Source organism: Ziziphus jujuba, chromosome 4, assembly GCF_031755915.1.
Source record: "Ziziphus jujuba cultivar Dongzao chromosome 4, ASM3175591v1".
NCBI lineage: Eukaryota > Viridiplantae > Streptophyta > Magnoliopsida > Rosales > Rhamnaceae > Ziziphus > Ziziphus jujuba.
Window position 1 is genome coordinate 6,071,522 of NC_083382.1, and position 15,383 is coordinate 6,086,904.

The window sequence follows — 15,383 nt, forward strand, 5'->3', positions numbered from 1 at the left end:
TTGGAAGAAAATTTCATTAAAGTTATAATAAAAGCCTATTAATTGATTGGCAACAGTTTTTATTTTTTAATTTTTTTCAATTTTTCTGGGAAATATAAATGCAACAGTTATTATAATTGAAAAGTAAAATGATTTGTTGTGGATCGGTAAATTATTATGAAAATAAAAATTTGGGCTCATTTTCAGTTTTCATGAAAAACCCATAAATAGTAAGTAAGAAGAAAAACAATTAGCAGTAAGAAAAACGCAGATTTATTTTTAGTTGTCTTAAATACTCTTTTGGACTAGTGCGAGAGAAATCAAGCAGAGCTGCAGAGGGCTAGCAGAAGAAATACAAAAAAAACAATGCATTACTGGGTTCGAGCTTCCTCCTCCGACTTCGGTGGAACTCCTCCTCAACCTCGCAGGCAATTCCCCTTCTCTCTCTCTCTTTTTTTTTTTTTTTAATATAATTTTTTTCGTATAATTACAATTTCCAAGACTTCCTTTGTGTATTGATTTTTTTGTTTTTGGATTCTCAGTGGTCACACTGCAGTCAATATTGGGAAATCAAAGGTTGTTGTGTTCGGTGGCCTCCTCGATAAGAAGTTTCTCAGCGATATCGTCGTCTATGATACAGGTTTTTCTATTTCCTAGTACCTCTGATTTTCATCAATTTGTTTCTTTTGTATCGATTTTTCCCGTATATGCACTTCTAATTGATATTTTTCATCTGGGTTTTTTTGTAATTTTATCAAAATTTTTTAGTGTCATGGATTGCTGGTGTTAAAGAATGTAATCATTTTGACCATATTCTGATTTTTTTTGTTTTCTTTTTTTTGTTTTTTGTTTTACAATTGAGAATATTGGGTTTCATGCATACAACAAAACAGAAAAAAGAAAACTTTATTTTAAGAACACCATAATTTTGTTTTAGGAATAATGGCAGAGCAGTTTACAAAAGGACTGCATTGTGGCTGAATCCGTTGTGTATGCAATTCTAGTGCTTACAGTTGCTTCGATAGTATCATTTATCATGGAAGACATGTGTTTGTTTAAAGGCTGTTGTAATTTGAAATTCACTTGTCTCCTTTTTAAACTTTGGCACAAGTTTGAATATGGGTTCTGATTGTTTCAGATAACAAATTATGGTTTCAGCCAGAGTGCTCTGGATGTGGCTCTGATGGACAAGTAGGTCCAAGTCCGCGTGCATTTCACATTGCTGTTGCAATTGACTGTAATATGTTCATTTTTGGGGGCCGTTCTGGTAGCAAAAGGTAATATTCATATGCATTCTCAATTCTTTATATCTTTATGAGTATTGTTACTTACTCTCAAACACCCAACGTTAATGGAAAATTCTGTGCTCAGGTTGGGCGACTTTTGGGTCTTAGATACTGGTAAGAGCATCAATTTAACAAATTTTCAAAGGCACCAAGCATAGTGTACATTTGCTTATAATGTTAGATAACCTTGGTTTAGTGCTGGTTTGAATTAAGTATTTGACATGCCGAGACTCTTGTTCCAGATATATGGCAATGGTCAGAGTTGACCAGTTTTGGTGACTTACCTTCGCCACGGGACTTTGCAGCAGCTTCAGCTATTGGAAACCGGAAAATCGTTATGTGGGTATTTAAATGATGCAATGCTAATTTTTTGGTGTTGGGTTTCTCATGTTTTGTTGAATAGGACTAATTTGATTGTAGGTATGGTGGTTGGGATGGAAAGAAGTGGTTGTCCGATGTATACGTCATGGACACAAGTAACTTCTTTATTCTGAGGCTTTGGACAAGGACACTAAAAAATGCATATATAGTGATTGGTTCGGTTAATTATTCTGCTAACATGGTCTTACGATATATTTCTTGGTCTTCTTCCTTGAGCAGTGTCACTTGAATGGACAGAGCTGTCAGTTACTGGATCAATACCTCCGCCTAGATGTGGCCATACAGTTACCATGGTTGAGAAACGATTGCTGGTATATGGTGGCAGAGGTGATGTAGTATACCATAACCTTATTTAATTGGTTTTCAGTGACTCTTGTTTTTTATCAGTAGACCTTACAGGATCTTAGACAGGTTTCATTCCCTTTCGGGAACACCTTCTCTTACTAGTAGGGTCTAAGCCTGATGCAAATATACCGAAAAAAGAGGATATCTATGGTCGATTCTACGACGAGTAGACCTTACTTTGACTTATTCCTAGAAGTGTTTACTTGAGGGCCTCCATTCGTCTAATTGTTATGCAATATAGATTTTTCTGATTACATATGTGGCAAGATAGTAAGCAATATAACTAATATGCTCCTGGCTGCGTCATCAATAACTATGTCTGGTATATAGCTGGCTTATGGATCAACAAATTGAATGGAAAGAGATCTAATGCAAGGGAATGCTGCTAATGAGATTGTTATTTATTATTTTTATTCACATGCTATCACGTTATAATCCTTCTGTTATCCATCCAAAACATGACCCACATTTTCTGCAATTTCTCACGTCTTATATGGTACGTTTTCGTTGTGACTTTAGGGAAAATGTTTTTGGTTAGCCTAACTGTTAATGCAAAATATTTAGGAGAGTTTTCTAAGTTGGTCTTATAGTACGAAAAAAACTTCGGCTTCTAAGGGGTTTGAGTGAATCCTATAAATCATCTAAGGTAGTGGAGTGATTTGAGAAAATACTATCAAATTATGTAGTGGATTTATGCTTTGTTAAGCTAAACAAATATAAACTTTGTTCTTTGTGGATGAATGTTTCAATTTTTATATGCTTAATCTCTGTCTTTTGCAGGACTTTTTAAGTACATGACATGTATGCTTAAATTGAGAAAATGCAAATATAAGATTTGCATTTTATAACCTTAAAGTTGGTAAATATATGATTTATGCAAAATGATTAAATTGATAGAAGGCATAAAATTACATTAACATGTTATTCTTTACTTGTTTGTGCCAAATTGTTAAAGCATGTTAATGTCTTGATCTTTACCTGTCAACATTAATATACAGACTTTAGCAAAATAAAAGAAAGAGTGGCATTGAGTTTAGAGTAGAAACTAATGGGCAATTATTGTTAATTTTTTAATAAGTTCTATTCACCCTGACAAATTTAGGTTCGAGATCTTTCAGAGGTGGAAATTATATATAAATTACATGTCTGTCAAATTGGACATTTTGCATATTCTTTTGCACATGATATCTTTGGTCCCGATTGTGTCTATCATACGCAGACTTAAGTTTACTTTGTTTAACTTTCTAGTGTTTCTTTTTGCCCCATTTTCTTTTAGCTGATAAATGTAGTTTTGGATTACACCTTCCGTTTATAGAGTGGACTAATATGTCTGGTTTCATTTAAATTGTATTTTTTAGTTGATGTTGTATTCTTTATCTGTGGTAGGAGGTGGAGGTCCAATCATGGGTGATTTATGGGCTTTGAAGGGTCTTATTGAAGAAGGTTATTACTTAATATTCTTTCTTTTTCCTTCTTTTGTTATGCAATATTCTTTTGTTTTGTGTGGGCCATTGAACATGAGCATTGTTGTTGGCTTGTACTCGAGGATGTTTCTTTTTATTATACACCCTTTACAGCATTTTGTCTGTTATGAAGTTAATTGAATTTAATTCATGGTTTAGTTGATCATGATTAGTGCTGGCTGCATATATTCTTAACTTAAAAGTAATATATCAATTCTGTCTTCATAGCAATACATGGTTTCTGAATCAACTAAGTTGTGTTTTCTCTTTGTTGTGGAAGGAAGAAAATGAAATGCCTGCATGGACCCAATTGAAGCTTCCTGGTCAAGCTCCTCCTCCATGTTGCGGCCATACAATCACATCCGGAGGGTTACATGTAATTGACATCTCCAGGCCCGTTACTTCTTTTGTTGATTTTGCTTCTTAAATTGTGGTTCTTGGTTCCTATTGCTTTGATTTTGGTTATGTTGATTGTGTTGAAAACATATTAAGAACAAGTTTAATTTTGGTAACATGAGGAGGGAGCAATCAAAATTTAGGTATAGGTATTGTAAGGTGTGATGGGTGCTGCTCTCTCTCACACATTTTTCATGTCTTTTTAATCTGAATAACGTCCTCCTACAACTCCTCAGGGTCTGCAATGCAATGATGATTGCCCCCAAAAAAAAAAAAAAAAAAAATCATGTAAAGGAAGATAAGGAGAAATGAGAAAAATAATAAGTACATTTAATCTGAGTCAAGAGGTTTGTATTACTAGGGAATGGTCATCCACTTCTAACTTTTCTTCATACATAATGCTATAGGAAGAGATATATTTGTTAACCTTGAACACTGGTATAATGCTTAGCTGGATAAACATGTTAATCTTCTCCACAACTTTGAGCAAATATCTATGATCTTCTGTAACTCTGAAGAATGGTTTTTCCTTTTTGCCATGATAAGTGGGATGTAGCTTTATTTTTTCTGTAGAAACTACTATATATGGTCTTAAAATCATATGAGCAATGCTAATGATGATTAAGGTGTATCTTCATTTGTTTCTCATGGATCCTGACATCCTTTTGTTGATTTACTTTTTGCCTGACCATAACTAGTTTTTGCAGCTATTGTTATTTGGAGGCCATGGGACTGGTGGCTGGTTGAGTCGTTATGACATTTATTACAATGACTGCATTGTTTTAGACAGGGGTGAGTACCTTTACGATATTTCCGTTATACTTCTTGCTAACTTGTGCAGGATTACAATTTTAAATAGCCGTATATTAGGTAAATCTTTTTGCTTGATACCATTCTTCAATGTGGGTTAAATAATTCAACGTTGACTTCTGATATTGAATATCTGATCTGTTGAATCTGAGATAATTTTGATGGTGAAATGGCAAAATTCAGATTGTAAACCTTCTAAGTTACTACATAGGCTTACTAAGCCCTCTAGGAGAAGATCATATGGCGCACACACACACACATGCACGCATGCACACTCACGCACGCACACACATTCCATATGCTACTGATGCTATAAGGTCACACATATGCTACTGATGCTATAAGGTTGGCGAACATTGCATCGCAACACACACACACTCCACATGCTACTGATGCTATAAGGTTGGCATGCATTGTATAGCAACACACACACACACACACACATATAAGGCTGGCGAACATTGCATAGCAACACACACACACACACTCCATATGCTACTGATGCTATATGGTTGGTGAACATCACACACACACACACACATACCACACACCATCCACCCCCCCTATGCTACTAATGCTATAAGATTGTCGAACATTGGACACACACACACACACACACACTCACTCACTCATATGCTAATGATGCTATAAGGTTGGGGAACATTGCTTGAAAGAGCTTGAAGTTACTATACCAATTGGGAAAATAGCAGCCATGTTACCAAAAGTTATGGTTAATCATCTTTAAGTTGCAAGTGGAGCTTAAATCTTCATCTCCATTGTTAAAGCTATATGGAAACGAAGAAGAAGCTAATAAATTGGAAGGCAAGAATGAGTTGACACTTCCTGTGTGTGTTGGTGGCAACTTCATTGTCCATATGATTAGAGCCTATGTTTGCAGCACACACTTATACTAGATGTTGAGTAGTTTTTGGAACATTAGTTAAAATTTAGGCTGGCAATAATTTAAGCGGGTAGAAAAAATTTATGCATCATGGTACAGTTCCTGGTTGAATGTTGGTGGTTACAACTTACAATACTCTAAAATCACCCCTGTAGTTTGATGAAACATTCTAATACATGCCAATATAGATATAGTAGCATTGTTAGATGTATTGTCATGATATTTGCGGTGGTGAAGCTTACATGACTATTTGCACAGCTCAGTCAACTGATAAAAAAGTTAATTTGTGAAGATAATTTCTTAGCGAGTCCAGCCCAATAAAAATATGGCGTACTAGCATGTAAAATTATTCTACTTTTGTAAATTTATACTGCTAGACGAGTAAGTTCTTAATTAGAAGGTAGAAATATTGTTTCGTTTGCATTCAATACAGTTGTTATGATTCAACAACAGCCTGTAACATAATTTGATTTTGCAACATTGTAGTTCGTTATTCACCAACATTAGTTGGTGACTAATTTGTAGCATTATTTTTTATTTTTTTATTTTTTTATTTTTTTCCCCTTACCTGGGAATTTAGTATCTGCACAGTGGAAGCGCTTGCCTACTAGCACTGAATTGCCTCCTGCTCGAGCATACCATTCTCTGAATTGTATAGGTTCTCGTTATCTACTATTTGGGGGCTTTGATGGAAAGACAACATTTGGTGACTTGTGGTGGTTGGTTCCTGAAGGTACGGGTTTGTTTCTTGTAGTTGTCCTTTTTTTTTTTTTTTTTTTTTTGAATTTTACTTTGGATGAGTTTTTGAATCATTTCCTGCATAGACTTGATACTTTAGGCTTTACTCAGTGAATGTTCTGGATGGGTCTTAGGTTTCTAACTTGCCCAATAAAGTGAAAAATTCGCTTTTCAATTTGATTCTTCCACAATTTTATGACCATAATCCTTTTAACTCATAGTGATGGAAAGGTTCCGTAGCATCTCTACCTTATAGATGGAGTGAAGAAATTTGAAAAAAGAGAGGGTAGGAGGTCATTTTTTGTGGGTGAAGAGAATATGTTGAAATGTCTTAGAACTGAAAGAAAAATACATGCATGCACGTATGCATATATATTGTAAGGATTATTAAGTGTGGTGCGAGGTAACTAGTCCTAGTGATGTTTTGGTTGATCATGAGGGAAAAATGCTTATCTATTTATTTATATATTTTCTTAATAAATGTTTGGAAAATGCCCCATGAAGTCTTAAGTTACATGCTAAATTGTAAATTTCTTTTATGTTTTTATTTTCACATTTTGTGTGTTACAGATGATCCAATTGCAAAGAGACCGACCACATTATCACCAGTCAGTCCTCCTCAAAATAAGGATATGGCATCAGAAAATGATTATTTCCAATCTGGGGTCAAGGTGCTAGAAAAATTGCTTGTTATTGAACCAAGAGGATAAAAGAACATTTCAATACAAAAATACATATTTTATGGTTTGAATGCTTCCTTGGACATTCATAGAAGTCTGCTAATTAGTTATCCATTACATGAAGTTGGATCTTGAACTTGATAGTCCATTAATTTCACTTGATTCTGTAATTATCGTTAAGTATACTTTACCGATAGAGTTCTAGATTTTTCAAGATGCTCATCCTCTTTAACAGGAAGGCCAAAGAGAAAAATCTACTGTCTCAGATTTACAGAAAAGATTAGGGATTTCAGTTTCGCTTGCTGATAAAAGGATCCCAATCGTAGATGAATCAGAAGATAAAGAATTTATGGAACTAGCATCCAGTTTGGTTGGAGAAACAGTTTCTAGTAATGGACAGCTTTCGCACAATCAGGTACCTATGCTATATTTTTTGATGGATCTGTCAGTTACTTCTAACTAAATAGTTTTCTTTATGGTGAAAAAAGGCAACTCTGTTGCTACGCGACCATTGGAGAAAATCTACACCAAGTTCTTTACCACTTAAAGAGCTTGGGCCCCTGCTTCGAGACTACCAGCGCTTGATTGCTCATCGGCATTTGTAAGAACAACATACTATAAAAGTTACTTGTTTATGGTTATTATTTCTCAGGATTCCAACATGGTTTTGCAATGGTTTAACTTGCAGTGAGAAAAAAAAGTGACTAAACTCCCAGTGTACATGCTTTTGTAGTAAGCAGTTATCTTAGTTTCTTACCATGCATTTCTTTAGTTTCTTACCATGCATTTCTGTAAAGGTGAATTAGGTACTGATAAAAACATTAATAATTGGTTTATATTGGCTAATTCTACCTCTTCCTGAACACAACATGAGTGAATTGACTTGATATGTTAAATCAACCTGGAAGAACACCCCATATTTATCTAAGACTGTTATGTTGATAAGAATGGAAAACATATGCTAATAGATGTCTGAATTTGGATTTTGTGTTTCTGCTCTATTCGTCTGAGTTAGCTTCTGAAAGAAGGATCCATATGGAACATTTTTGGCAAGAAATACAATTGCAGAAGCAGTCTTTAAATAGGATATTATTGTAGATGCCAAAGGAAGGAATATGATGATACTATGATTGTGCAAGAGCATAAAGTCAATTGGTAGCTGTGTAGAAATGTAGCAATCTATACTTCTAGCTATATGGCAAATGGAAAATTGATTATGGAGGTGATCAACATGTTACCAGAGGTGGGCAAACCATAATAGTTTCAGGTTGAACTGAATTGTATTGCTTTGAGTTGTTTAATATGTAGTCAAAGCAACTAGTCTGGCTGTTTTATATTACAGTCTACAGATGTGGCTGTGTGAACAATCTGTCATATTATGTACAAACCAATGTTTGTTTATGGTTCTGGAAATATTTATTCAAGACTTTCTCTTTGGATGAAAACTATTCCAGAATTTTGATAACTTTCTTGTTATGTTTTAAAGAATCTTTTAATATCTCTAAGCAATAAAAGACCTTTATTTTTTTATGATTATCATTTTTTTTGCTATTAGTTGATGGAGTCCCTTATCATATGAGCCAACCTTAGGGGCAATACTATTGTGTTTTTACCTCCATTTTAATAAGCTAGTGCAAAATTTCAGTTACATGGGATTACATAGGAGTTTAGATTTTGCCTTCGATCTTACGTTTCATCTTCGGTCTTCCCCAGTTATCATGGAATTTACAATGGTGATAATAGTTAAAATGTTACATTGAAACTTGACAACAAATTGGATTGCAGTACATGGTTTAATATCTTTTTATGATTAGAACTCAACTGCCATGTGAGTTCAAGTTTGATGCTCAACCATATTTGTCTTTTTACATTTTTTTTAGACATGGACACGTTGATGCAATTATTGAGTATAATGCCTCTTTCTACTCTTTTGGGATCTTCATAGACTAATATTTATATTCTGGTTATGACAGGGAAAATGGTGCATCTCAGAAGCAGTTCATCGAGTCTGGTTTTGCTGCAAAGGAGGCTTATCGGTTTTATCATATTAAAAATGTTCATCAGGTACAGATATTTTTATCTATGTATATTTCATATGGTGTTTTATATTTTTTTTTATTATGTTTGAATATATCACCAAGGCTTTATACCATATTAGATCACCGTCTATCCCAAAAGCTATAGTTAGTAGGAAGATGGTCCAACAATAATATATCGATCATATTTTCCAGTACTCCTAATGTCTAAAGATCATGGGCTTAGTTTATCTAAAAGTTGATTCTCCTTTTTGTATGAAAATCACCTGAACATGTGCCTCTTCATTTGAAGGACAAATCTAAAATGCAGTATGACTTGAAAAGATTTTCTTAAAGACTTGCAATACTAGTAACGGCATGACTTGGACAAAGAGATTGAAAAACCTTACATAAAGGGAAAAAAATATACGATGCAGCATAAACATTATTGCATATGTGTTTATGCAATTAAATGCAGTGGTTTTGTGAGTTTAAGTAAATATCATGCATCAATATTTTTGCACCAGTTCTTTTTCCTCTATTTATACTCTTCTCAACTAGTTGAATCTGCTTCGATGGCTTTCAGTTGCGTTTGGATGATATCCCGCATCTGCTGGCAGAATACAAACGGCTCCTACCAGAATAAAAGGAAAGGATGGATGATGTCAAACTAATCAGAAGATCTTGTAGTTCTGTATGTTGAAATCATAGTCCTGTATGTTGAAATCATACTCATATATCAACTGTCTTGAGTTATGGCGTTGTCCTTATTTTTGGTTGTCCTGGTTGCCTCATTATGCATTCTGCGGGCTCATTTGGGTGTATCATGGCATGGCATTTCCGAATTGCAGAGGACCTCTGTTTTCTGTTTTCTGTCTTCATTCAGTCAGTCTCAGAATTGGAAATTATTTTGAATTACATAGTTCGAAATGAACAAGGAAGCAACATCAAAATAACCAAATGAGAAATACTAATAAAAAAAGTTGCTATTTGGTCAGGTACCCAAATTTCAATGTACTCACAGACTAAGTATCTAGGATACCAAAATAACCCTTGCATTCTCTTTAACTTTTCTGCATCTGTTTCTCAAAAATCTTATCCTGTTTGTTTGGTTAGTTTAATGAAATCTTCTTTACCAACTGAAACATGAATAAAAATGAAAAGAAAATAGAAGACATAAATTAGGTAAATTATAGATGCTAGTTATATATTCTCCCTTGTTAATTATTGAAATAACCTTTAGAGTATAAAAATTTAGAAACAAAGGTAAAAGTGATTTAAAATAACCCTTGCATTCTCTTTAACTTTTCTGCATCTGTTTCTCAAAAATCTTATCCTGTTTGTTTGGTTAGTTTAATGAAATCTTCTTTACCAACTGAAACATGAATAAAAATGAAAAGAAAATAGAAGACATAAATTAGGTAAATTATAGATGCTAGTTATATATTCTCCCTTGTTAATTATTGAAATAACCTTTAGAGTATAAAAATTTAGAAACAAAGGTAAAAGTGATTTAAAATCTTCATGTTACCTCTATTTATAATGAGACAACGTATACATTTTAAGGGTAAATTACATCTACCTCTTTGAGCTTTGATAAAAATAAATTAAATGCCAAAGGGAACAACCGGCTGTTTCACAACTACAGAGGAATTTATTGAAGTAGAAACAATTTCTAGTAATGGACAACTTTCATGCTTCTAACTAAACAGTTTCGAGTATGATTTGATGGATTTCCAGTTGCGACATCAAAATAACCATATGAAAAATCCTAATAAATTTTATTTACTTTCATACCAACCACTTGGTATCTAAGATATAAGCAGTAGTAGAAGAAGGAGCAGAAGAAGAATTACACCTGTTTCACAAAAAAACTGTTTGTTCAGTTGAATGAAGAAGAAGAAGAAGACACAGCAAAACTTGCGCATAATACCCAAAAAAAAAAAAAAAAAAATGACAATTATATTAGGCTAAGAAAAATAAATGAATAAATAAATAAATAAATTGTGAAGTATTTAGTAAATAAGGCTTATCCATTCATTCTAGCTAAATTCTCCAGCTTCTTTGTGTAAGCTCAAACCTTGCATGTCTTGCTCATATAAACGAGTGCTGGAATTTTTCTGCCACTTTGTATGGAAGTATACATCACAAGGCAAATAAAACACCCAAAGGTGATAACTACTGCTTCTGAAAAATCCAGGACACTCAACAAGTCCGAATCCCCAATCTTGTCGGTCGACTTTTACCTTGCATTCACCACGTGAATCTGTGCCTTTAAACACAGATAAAGCAAAACCCCTCCACTCACTGTTGCACCAATTTTTATCTAGTTCTAAACTTATCCAAGGCACAAAACTTCGATGAGTGAACCAGACTGGAATTTCATATCCAGGAAGAACAATATCAAATCTTCTGCTTCGATTAGGCGGATTCTGTAACAATGAAAAGGAACCATCATGTTTAATTATATTAAGCATTAACAAGTAGAAACACAAAGAGAGGTAGAGAGAAAGAGAGACCTGAAGGTATCTTTTGAGTGATGCCAATGCTGTCTTTTTGCTTCCGTGGCTGCTTACCAATTTACAGCAGTCCAAACAACTTGCAGAACACGTCAAGTGGCAATGGTCGTCAGATGGATCAAGGAAAGTATCCAATGAAGTACAGTAATCAACCCATACCATTTCTAAGCTTGGTGGAATCTCTGGTCCCAATGAATTTAGAATATCGCAATTTCTCAAATCAAGATTCCTAAGCTTGGATAGTTAGGTAAGAAAAGCCATTGTAGCTCAAGTCTAACTCTTCTAAAGAAGCTAAGCAACCAAAATCTTCAGGAATTGCTCCATCCTTAAGAAAGAGATTACTTAGATTCAATTTTTTCAAAGAATAATGACAACCTGGGATGAGACCTTTGCCAACAATGATATTCATCATATCTTCCCATTGTGATTCTGAATATATTGGCACACCCCATGGTTCTGAATCAAAAGAGTCTCGCCAACAAGAAAGCACGTCTCGTCTATGAAAGCTGCCCAGATGAAGCTCCTCCAAATTATGTAAATGCCCCAAATACTCTGGTAAGCTGCTTTCCATTATACAACGAGAAAGTTTAAGAACTTTGAGAGATTTCAAACCATTTATGCTTGTTGGAAGATTTTTTAGACAATAGCAATGATTCAGGTTCGGTGAAGTAAGCCTCCTAAAAGTGTGATGGACGGATGGGCCTCCACTAGATTTGAACATCTCTCAAGAATCAATTTATCTAGATTTGGAGCCATCCCAAAGTCTTTAAAGTCTCTAATTTTTGTTGAACCACTTAAATCAATGATTTTCAAATTATATAAAGGCGGTTATATCAAAAAAGAGAAAATTTAGTTATTTCATAAGACAATATATATATATATATATATATTGGACGTTTGTTTTCCCCCATAACGTTTGTGTCTAACGTCAGAAAACATGTTACCTAAGGCCTGTATCCTTCATATATAGTTTGATATTAGGCGCCTAAACTATGGTTGGAGAAATATATTTACTGTAGCATATATGTATATTATATTTCAGATGAGTGTAGCATACTATAAGAAATTCTAAAGTTACCTTGATAGGGTTGTTCCAAAGTTGATTGATATTGCTCGACAACAACTTCAATTCAACAAGGCCATCTGGTTGGAAACTTGAAGGCAAACTTGTGAAAGGAACTAAAAACCAATTTAGAATTCGTAACTCATTAGAAAGATATGTTAGACCACCTCCCATTTGACGGCCAGACCCAATGAGCAATCTTAATTTCTTCATCTTTGAGATGGCTTCCCAACAGTGTCCAAGGTGACTTTCTATGGCTTCAACTTCTTCTGTAGCCTGATAGTTGAAATCAAAACAACAAAAGTTAAACACAGTATATAACAGTTTTTCCAGCTATATATAACATACATAAATATTTTAATTTACATAAAAGTATTTTTGTAACTCTATATATGCCAATTGAAAAGGGCTTAAATGAAAAAACTCAAAAAAAAAAAAAAAAAAAAGAAAAAAAAAAAAGAAAAAAAAGAGAAAGAAAGAGAAAAAGAAAAATTAAAACAAAGAGAAGAGCTTAAATACATCTGTTTGGGCTTTATAATAAACTAAAATCATAGTCATCCAAGATTACTATTCCGGAGAAAATTAATTGGTAGGAAAAAAAAAAAAAAAAAAAAAGTTAAAACTTGATCACAAAAAATTCCACCATAACTTAATTTCCATCAAAACCAATCAAATTCGTGGAATTGATTTGATTAAAAAAAAAAAAAAAAAAAGCTTCTTAAACATGGTATACATCTTTGTAATCCCATAACCTGCTCCATCTTCCTGGTTCGTTGCGGGATTTTTCTAGACCAGTTTCTCTGCCCATTTCTTGTAGTAAGTCATGCATCCAAAGTTTGTTATGAGGATCACTGTATATAAGAGATTTATCAATATGATTTCTTATCCCAATTCTTGGATAGAAACCACAACTATCCATAATTTGGATGATATCATCTTTATCAAATCCTTTGAAGAAACATGCAATATCAATAAAAATATTCTTCTCTGTTTCCTCAAGTCCATCGAAAGTTATTTGAAGTACTTTTACAATCTTCTTTTCTGGATTCTTCTTTAGTCTATGCAAAGCATTTTCCCATTCATTTACAGTTTTGCCACGTAAAAAAGAACCTAGTACTTCAAGAGCTAATGGAAGACCCTTCGCATATGCTATGACTTGTTTAGACACCTCTGTGTAATCCACTGAAGGATGACTACTTTTGAATGCTTTCCAAGAAAATAGTTGAAGACCTTCATTGTCATTGAATTCCTCAGCTCTATATATTTCACAATCATTATATGTACTTATAAGTAAACTTTCATCTCTAATTGTTACCAGTATTCTACTTCCGGAGCCAAACCAATTGTCTTTCTCAGCTAGTACTTTTAATTGATCCAATTTGTCCACATCATCAAGAACAACACGAACCTTTTTATGGCATAATCTACTTCTTATAATGTTCTTTCCTTTATAGGTATCCCTTATTTTTGTAGATTCTTCATTTAAAATGTCCGAAAGAAGAACATTTTGCAAATATACAAGACCATTGTTCTCCTTTTCACAAACTTCTCTGACATTTGCAACAAAACTGCTACATTCAAATTCAGAAGACATTCACTCATAATAAGCTCTGGCAAGAGTTGTTTTCCCTATACCGCCCATTCCACAAATTCCAATAAAACGAACAGCGAAAGCATCATCCAATGATGAATTACAAACACAAAAGTTCTGTTTCTCCAGTCGTGATTCCATACCAAAAACGTCCTCTAAAATGTTTAACCGTGCAACAACAAGTTTACTCGTGACCTCTACAATTAAGTCTTTTATAAATTTTGCTTCATTCCTTCAAAATTCAAACATGGAAACTATTGTAAGTGAATCCATACATAAAGTTTGTAATGATGATATAGAGTTATACTAAGTTGGGAAAAAACAAATAAGAATCCAGCAAATATATGTAAATTACGCATATGTATATGTTATGGCTTTTAGGTTCGAAACTCATACGTAGATTAGTTAAGGAAGAAAGGACAGACAAAGATAAAGGAAAGGACAAGTATGTATTTATTTACCTATCATGTAAATGCCATCCAGCTAGATTGCTTAATTCTTTTAAAGCATCCCTCCAAGTTTGCACATTTTCCAAGTTGTGACTAAATACTTGTTCATGTCTCTCGAATGCTTCTCCAAAACTTCCAATCTACTTTCGACCATGAGATGGACCCACGTGATAGAAAATGGGCATAACAATCTGTTTGTAGGCCTCCCTGCATTGAAGAATCTCGACAAGTTCATCCAAGCACCAAGTGGAAGAAGCATAGTTTTCTGAGAGAATGATGATGGAAGAGCCTGAGTTTTCGATGGCTTTCAACAGCTCCGGAGAAATGGATTTGCCTCTCTCTAGTTTATCATCGTCTAAGGAGGTGTAAATTCCTTTCTGACAAAGAGCTTCATATAGATGACCTGTAAAACCGTAGTGGGTGTCTTCGCCTCTAAAACTCAAAAACACATCATATTGGTTTCGAGGTTTAGAAGAAGAAGTAGCAGAGATCAATGAATAAGATCTTTTCATTCATGAAAGTGTGAGACAGGACAAGGGTGTACTAGCTTAGCTCAGAAGGGCCTATTTATCAGAGATTGAACTGCATGGTAACTGGATTAAGGAAAGCTTCCATGGAAATGGAAAGAAAGATTATTAATTCATTGGTCAATAACAATTAATTTGGCAGAGCAACCCAGCTGACCAAGTTATTGTTCATTTATTAGAAATTGTACAAGTTCGTCGTTTACTCAATGAGGCTCCCATAGTAATACGTTTGACCATATA

The 15,383-nt window shown here is 34.0% G+C and overlaps 1 protein-coding gene and 1 pseudogene across 2 annotated transcripts; one reads left to right on the plus strand and one right to left on the minus strand.

The window, feature by feature from the left end:
• Window positions 1-221: 221 nt before the first annotated feature.
• LOC107434919 (protein GLUTELIN PRECURSOR ACCUMULATION 3) lies at window positions 222-9,912 on the plus strand. 2 transcript variants are annotated; one of them, XR_007240335.2, is made up of 17 exons: window positions 222-407; window positions 522-619; window positions 1,118-1,256; window positions 1,351-1,379; window positions 1,508-1,604; window positions 1,686-1,741; window positions 1,866-1,973; window positions 3,378-3,434; window positions 3,739-3,830; window positions 4,558-4,642; window positions 6,142-6,294; window positions 6,870-6,970; window positions 7,215-7,394; window positions 7,468-7,580; window positions 7,668-7,711; window positions 8,953-9,043; window positions 9,581-9,611. XR_007240335.2 is itself a non-coding variant. In XM_016046437.4 (16 exons), the coding sequence occupies exons 1-16, from the start codon at window positions 346-348 to the stop codon at window positions 9,638-9,640; spliced, it is 1,521 nt and encodes a 506-aa protein (XP_015901923.2). In that variant the 5' UTR covers window positions 224-345; the 3' UTR covers window positions 9,641-9,912. The 2 variants fall into 2 exon arrangements, 1 of the variants encoding a protein (XP_015901923.2); XM_016046437.4 differs by lacking the exon at window positions 7,668-7,711 and having other exon boundaries at window positions 224-407; window positions 9,581-9,912.
• A 1,124-nt stretch (window positions 9,913-11,036) lies between these two features.
• On the minus strand, window positions 11,037-15,128 carry LOC125418262 (disease resistance protein RUN1-like; annotated as a pseudogene).
• Between the last annotated feature and the right edge of the window lie 255 nt (window positions 15,129-15,383).

Bases quoted from the DNA above. Each gene is read 5' to 3' on its own strand.
- LOC107434919 (XM_016046437.4), top strand. From the start codon at position 346: ATGCATTACTGGGTTCGAGCTTCCTCCTCCGACTTCGGTGGAACTCCT. The intron at 408-521 runs GCAATTCCCCTT...TTGGATTCTCAG, and splicing joins ACTCCTCCTCAACCTCGCAG to TGGTCACACTGCAGTCAATA. The intron at 1,380-1,507 runs GTAAGAGCATCA...CTCTTGTTCCAG, and splicing joins CTTTTGGGTCTTAGATACTG to ATATATGGCAATGGTCAGAG.